Source organism: Microtus ochrogaster, chromosome 15, assembly GCF_000317375.1.
Source record: "Microtus ochrogaster isolate Prairie Vole_2 chromosome 15, MicOch1.0, whole genome shotgun sequence".
Lineage (NCBI taxonomy): Eukaryota > Metazoa > Chordata > Mammalia > Rodentia > Cricetidae > Microtus > Microtus ochrogaster.
In genome coordinates this window covers 6,473,899-6,479,799 of record NC_022017.1, presented here as the reverse complement: position 1 = coordinate 6,479,799, position 5,901 = coordinate 6,473,899, and the positions used below count along the sequence as shown (strand labels likewise).

At 47.0% G+C, this 5,901-nt stretch overlaps 1 protein-coding gene across 1 annotated transcript; it reads right to left on the bottom strand.

Moving 5' to 3' along the window:
* Nucleotides 1–2,367: 2,367 nt before the first annotated feature.
* LOC101982588 (testis-specific H1 histone-like) lies at nt 2,368–3,495 on the bottom strand. The gene has a single exon (XM_005353970.3). The coding sequence runs from the start codon at nt 3,493–3,495 to the stop codon at nt 2,473–2,475; it is 1,023 nt and encodes a 340-aa protein (XP_005354027.1). The 3' UTR covers nt 2,368–2,472.
* Between the last annotated feature and the right edge of the window lie 2,406 nt (nt 3,496–5,901).

The following is a 5,901-nucleotide window of genomic DNA, read 5'->3' as shown; positions in this document are numbered from 1 at the left end:
ACAGGGCCGTGAGCGGTCTTACACAGGGCCGTGAGCGGTCTTACACAGGGCCGTGAGCGGTCTTACACAGGGCTGTGAGCGGTCTTACACAGGGCTGTGAGCGGTCGTACACAGGGCCGTGAGTGATTATACACAGGTCTGTGAGTGGTCTTACACAGGGCCATGAGTGGTCTTACACAGGGCCGTGAGTGGTTGTACACAGGGTTGGGAATGATCAGCTGTCTTTGAGTCATTTCTGCTCCTGTCATTAATCTCTCACCAATACTATTGTAGCCCCAATAAAACCCGTTGATTCACCAAGTTGGACTGAGGTTGTAGCCTCCCTTTGATCTGTCATGGTTCTTTATCTGGGGTAAACAGATATTTGTTCTTGTCTCCCCAGGAATAGCTTCACATAAATGTTCACTAAAATGTTACTCCCAATAATCATCTGATTATCATTGTATTAGACAGGTGGGGTAAGAGGAAAGCCAAGAATTGAGGATAAAGACATTTACTTCCTTGCTCTGATTAAAAGAACCAAAAGTTCCCATGCAATGTATATTAAAAGGTGGGGATTGTGACTTATTCATTGTAGTGTTCTCAGGATAGGACCCAGAGTATTACATTAATGACTGGATTGAGGGATACAATTAGCTATTGGGAGGAAGTCCTTTGGTAGAGCACTCAGATAGCCCAATGAGCTGGGCAGCCTGAATTGAGTTCATGAGTTCCTGTATTTCCCTAAAACAGTTACTCCAGAGTTTATCAATGAAAATAAATGAATAATCATCTTCGTCCAGACAGGCTGAGGGTTTGCATCTCCTATTTGCTACTGGTTCTGATCAAGGTAATATAAGGTTGATTAAGTTGTACTGAATGGAATTTTGCTTAAACAGTAATAATAGAAGTGTGGTGGTTTCTAGGAAAAATAGATGAGTGACCAGAGTCATTAACAGTTGGTTTTAGGTAGAAATAATTCAAGATCTGTATTTGGGGTTAAAACCCAGGACTAGAAGGGTATGGCATAACCTCCAGCCATAAGGGCATTTAGTTTTGTTGTGTGTCCAGTAGACAATGTTCCTCCCTCCGGATCGACCCTATTCTCACTCCCGTTGCTTCACTTGGCCATTCACATTCAAGTGCTCAGAACTGCAGATGTGGGGGTTCACACTTCAGATCACATCCACGGGAGACACGCGGCCAGTACTTTTCTGATTTGGCTTTGGTGAGTTTAACATGGTCATTCTGTGCATGAAAGAAAGTTCACAGTAGCGTGCTTTCATATACATAACATGAGTGCATACTGATTGAAATTTCCCTTGTGGGAGATGAAGTTTCTCCTGGGAAAAACACGGCCAGCTATACAGCTGGAGAAAGCGCCCATGTCCACTATGACCTTTAATTCAAGAATAAAAAACCCCAGCAGCATCCCTTCTCTCACTTATCTGGCTTCACGTGGAGGCAGATGGTCTGTGTCCTAACGCCTTCCTTATCCAGGAAGTTAGAGTCGCAGCTGTGGCAAGAGAATGGCTCCTGCTACCCGTCACCCTTGCATGCAGAGCTAAACCATACTGTGCTCACTCTAGGCTCACTGCGCACAGAGTAGACCTGTTCTAGAAAAGTGCACGAGCGAAGTGTTCCTTTTCTGGCCGCTGTCTTGCCCTCACCTATCATAAGCGTGTTGTCAATATTAGCAGTTTCCCCTCTGAGATTCACACTTTCCCAGCTCTCAATCCCCTCTGCTGAATTTCCCTACATCCAGTCCTCACTATGAGGTTTAGTCCTTCCCACCCCCCACATTATGTAACAATCCCAATATTTTACAAAGAAACAATTCAAGACCACACGTTCTTAGACTGGAGCCCTGAGTGTTCTAAGTCCCCATCCGGTCCTGCTCTGCGGACACCAGCGCCCCATCGAAAACCACTTACATACACTTACACAACTTATACCACTTACACATACTTGTCCCGAATGCTTACTCTGTGCCACACCCCATGCTGAATGCTTTCACCCACGACCTCATTTAACCTTGCATTCACATCCAAGGTTTTATATACTGTATATAAAATACTGTAATTCAGGATAAAAGCTACAAATTCACTGTAATCAAGTTTTACCCTAAAATTAAAGCCCATGTCTGAATTAGTAGGGCATTCAGAGGTTATTCTTCTCTGGCCCTCCTCTCAAAGACTCATTGAGGATTTGATGGTGCTCCTGTTGGGCATTGTGTAGCCCTGGTGATTTGCTCTTCCTATTTCCCTTCTTTATGAAAGGTCCCATGGGAATAGCAGAGTCTCAATTCCCACTCCCCTCCCCTTCCAAGCCCCTGCTAGAGATCTCACCTCAACATCCACCCTTTTCCCTTCCAGTGGCGAGCATGAGGAAACACAGACACAGGAAGGTCTTGTAAATAGCTTCAATGAAAGAGAGTTACTCTCCTTGGAGCCTGTCTGGAAAGGAAACAGCGCCCAGAAAACAGCTTCGGCATTAAGGATTCCTCGAGCACCCAGGACTGTCGCTTTTCGCAGAAGCCTTGGTGCGTGCTTTTCCTTGTAGGCTGAAAACACTGTTAACTCTAGCCACAGCTGGTTTCTGGATGGTTCGTTTTACCACCCTCTCAGGTTGCTGCCTCTTCTCGTCCCTGGATTTCGAGTTTGGCCGGCTCTCATTTTTAGATCGAGACCTGCCATCTTCCGTTGAAGGTCCTGCTCTGATGTTGTCCATTGCCCTGGCCCTGGTTTGCATCCTGGTTACCATATGGGCCTCTTCTCTGGTGTTGGTGCGCTCCTGCTCCTGGTCCTGGACACACTCCTGTGTCCTGGTCCTGGCACAAGCCTGTTCCTTGCCCCTGGCACAAGCCTGTTCCTGGGCCCTGGCACACACCTGGGCCTTGGCTCTAGACCTCGCTCTTGACCTTCCCCTTGACCTTGCCCTTGACCTCGCCCTTGGCCTAGCCCTTGAACTGATTCTTTTCCTAACCATTGATCTGGTTATCCTGGACTTTGCCTTAAAAATTCTAGACTTGTGATTCCAGAATTCTCTGGCCTTCTTGGCTGCCTTGCCATGCGAGCGGGGTCTGCATAGTCTTGGTGATGTTGATCGGGATCGGGATTGGAGTAGGGTCTTCCTTGAAGAGCAGCGGCCCAGCACCAGCCAGGACCGTCCCACCTTTTTCCTCGATTTAGGAACCTTCCAGACCCTGAAGTAGCCTGTGGTATCGCTGCCACTGACCCGCAGAAGCGTACCCCTCTCAGACCTGGAAGAGTCCCTGTTGTCTCCTTTGATCTTCGGGTGCACTTCATAGCCAGCATTTCCCAGCTCCTTCTTGAGCTCTGCCAGAGTCAGCCGCGGTTGGTCAGCGATGACCCTGAGCAGTAGCTGGGACACCTTGAGCACTGAGCGCGTGCCCTTATTGGACGGTGTCCCCAGTGTTCTGCCTGCAGGCTCTTCGATCTGGATTGTAATTTCTGCGCCTTGGAATTTTCCTCTGGGCCTGGCCCCCTTAGCCATGAGCCCCCGCTTCCCTATGCGGGGCCACCTACTTTGATCTGGCCTCAAGACTTACAAAGTGCGGAGCTCTGGGGCACCCACGTCACAAAGGGGGGCCCGGACCCCCATGCTCCTGCCTTGGTGGGAGGGCAGACACAGCTTGCCTGCAGACTGATCTCCTTTTACTTCTGTGACTTCCATGCCTCCCCCCACCCCCAGTTCTTCAGAGCTGCTTGTCTCTCCCCTCCAGGGATTTGATCTGGGTCGGTTCCTGCAGGAGTTCTTGTCTTTCTGGGACCGTGCTAACACCCACCCAAGAAAAGAAGAGCTGCCCCCAACTCACACCAAGAAACCAATCTGATGTGTGTAAAAAGGAAAAGGGGATCCAAGAAACAAAAGCCCAGGGCCAACCCCCACCCCCCACTGCCACCTCTGCACTTATGTCTCAAAGCAACCTGGCTGTGCAATGGAAGGAGCCCAAGGGCAGGAGAGAAAGAAGCTCTTCTGTGGTCTCCCTGCTGTTCAGGTGCTCACCATGGGAAGGGGAGAGGCCTCCTTCCCACAGACAGGATGGCCAGACCCAACCAGGTTTCGAATCCCCAGAAAATACTTTCTTGGATTGTCTATCCACTCTACTTTTTTCCCTGCCTAGACAAACTTTCAAGTTCTTGCTAAAATTCTTTCTCCAAAACTGAAGCTCTCCAGGCCAATTGATCCTTCTTAATTACCACAACCACAATTATTTCTGTAATCCTACATGCTTTTTTGGTTTTGTTTTTAATTTGGTATGTAAGGGTACAATGCATGTAATAAATTTTAGGAAAGAAAAAAACCTGGATTTTGCTTAGGAGACATAGGTCCATAAACCCAGAACACTATTCTAACATAGAAGATGTGGTGGTCCAACACCTCAAGCTAAAACGCTAAGTGAAAACCAAGCCAAAAGCTTCACTTACGATGAAATACGTCCTAAGATTTTCTGCTTAGGTGTGTTACTTTCCTGGCTGGTTTCATGTCATCTTGACACAAGCTAGAGGCATCCCAGAGGAAGGAACCTCACCTGGAGAAATGCCTTGATGGGATCGAGCTGTAAGGCATTTTCACAATTAGTGATTGTCTTGGGGTTTCTAGGGCTGTGAAGAGACACCGTGACCATGGAATCTCTCATCAAGGAAAACATTTAATTGGGTGGCTTATGGTTTAAGAGGTTTGGTCCATTATCATCATGGCAGGCCGTGGAAGTATGTAGGCCAACATGGTGCTAGAGAAGGAGCTGAGAGTGAAGAAGGAGCTACATCTTGATCCTGCAGGCAACAGGAAGTAGTCTGAGATACTGAGATACTTGAGCATATATGAGACCTCAAAGTCCACCTCCACAATGACACACTTCCTTCAACAAGGCCATACCTACTCCAACAAAGCCACATCTCCCATAATGCCATTCCCTATGACCTTATAAGGGCCAATTACATTCAAACTACTACAGGGATCAAGAGGGGAAGGCCCAGCCCATGGTGGGTGGGGCCATCCCTGGGCTGGTGGTCCTAGGTTCCACACAAAAGCAGACTGAGCAAGCCCTGCGGAGCAAGTCAGTAAGCAGCACTCCTCTGTGTACTCTGCATCAGCTCCTGCCTCCAGGATCCTGCTCTGTTTGACTAGTTCTGCTTTCCTTGAGTGATGAACAGCAATGCAATGCTGAAATGTAAGTCTAATAAACACTTTCCTCCCCAACTTGGTTTTTGGTCATGGTGATTCATATCAGCAATAGAAATCTTAATTAAGATAGTTACTTTTAATTAACTTTAATTTTGAAGTCATCATGAAAGAGGGTTTACGTTATGGCATCCTCATACATAATCTTCATACATTTTTCTTTTTCATCCCTTTTCCCTAGTGCCCATTCCCTTGCCTTCTTCCTGGTTTCTGTTCGAGAGGGCTGCTTGTTGGTTCCCAGCCGCCCAACTAGCTTAGACCCAAAATAATCACACAGAAACTGTAGTAATTAAATTACTGCTTGGCCCATTAGCTCTAGCTTCTTATTGGCATATATATGTATATATACATACATATATATATTAACCCATTTCTATTAATCTGTATATTGCCATGTGGCTTTGTCTTACCAGATAAAGTTCCCACTGTCTATTTCCAGTGGCTCCATGGATTATCTCTAATTCTTCCTTTCTCCTCCCATGCTATAGGCCAAGCCAGTATCTTTATTCATTACCCAATAAAAGCAACACATAGACAAAAGGATCTCCCACACCATTTCCCCTTTTCTGTTTAAAAAAAAGGAAGGCTTTAACTTTAACATAGTAATATTACATATAACAAAACAGTTGCTGGGCGGTGGTGGCACACGCCTTTAATCCCAGCACTCGGGAGGCAGAGGCAGGCGGATCTCTGTGAGTTCGAGACCAGCCTGGT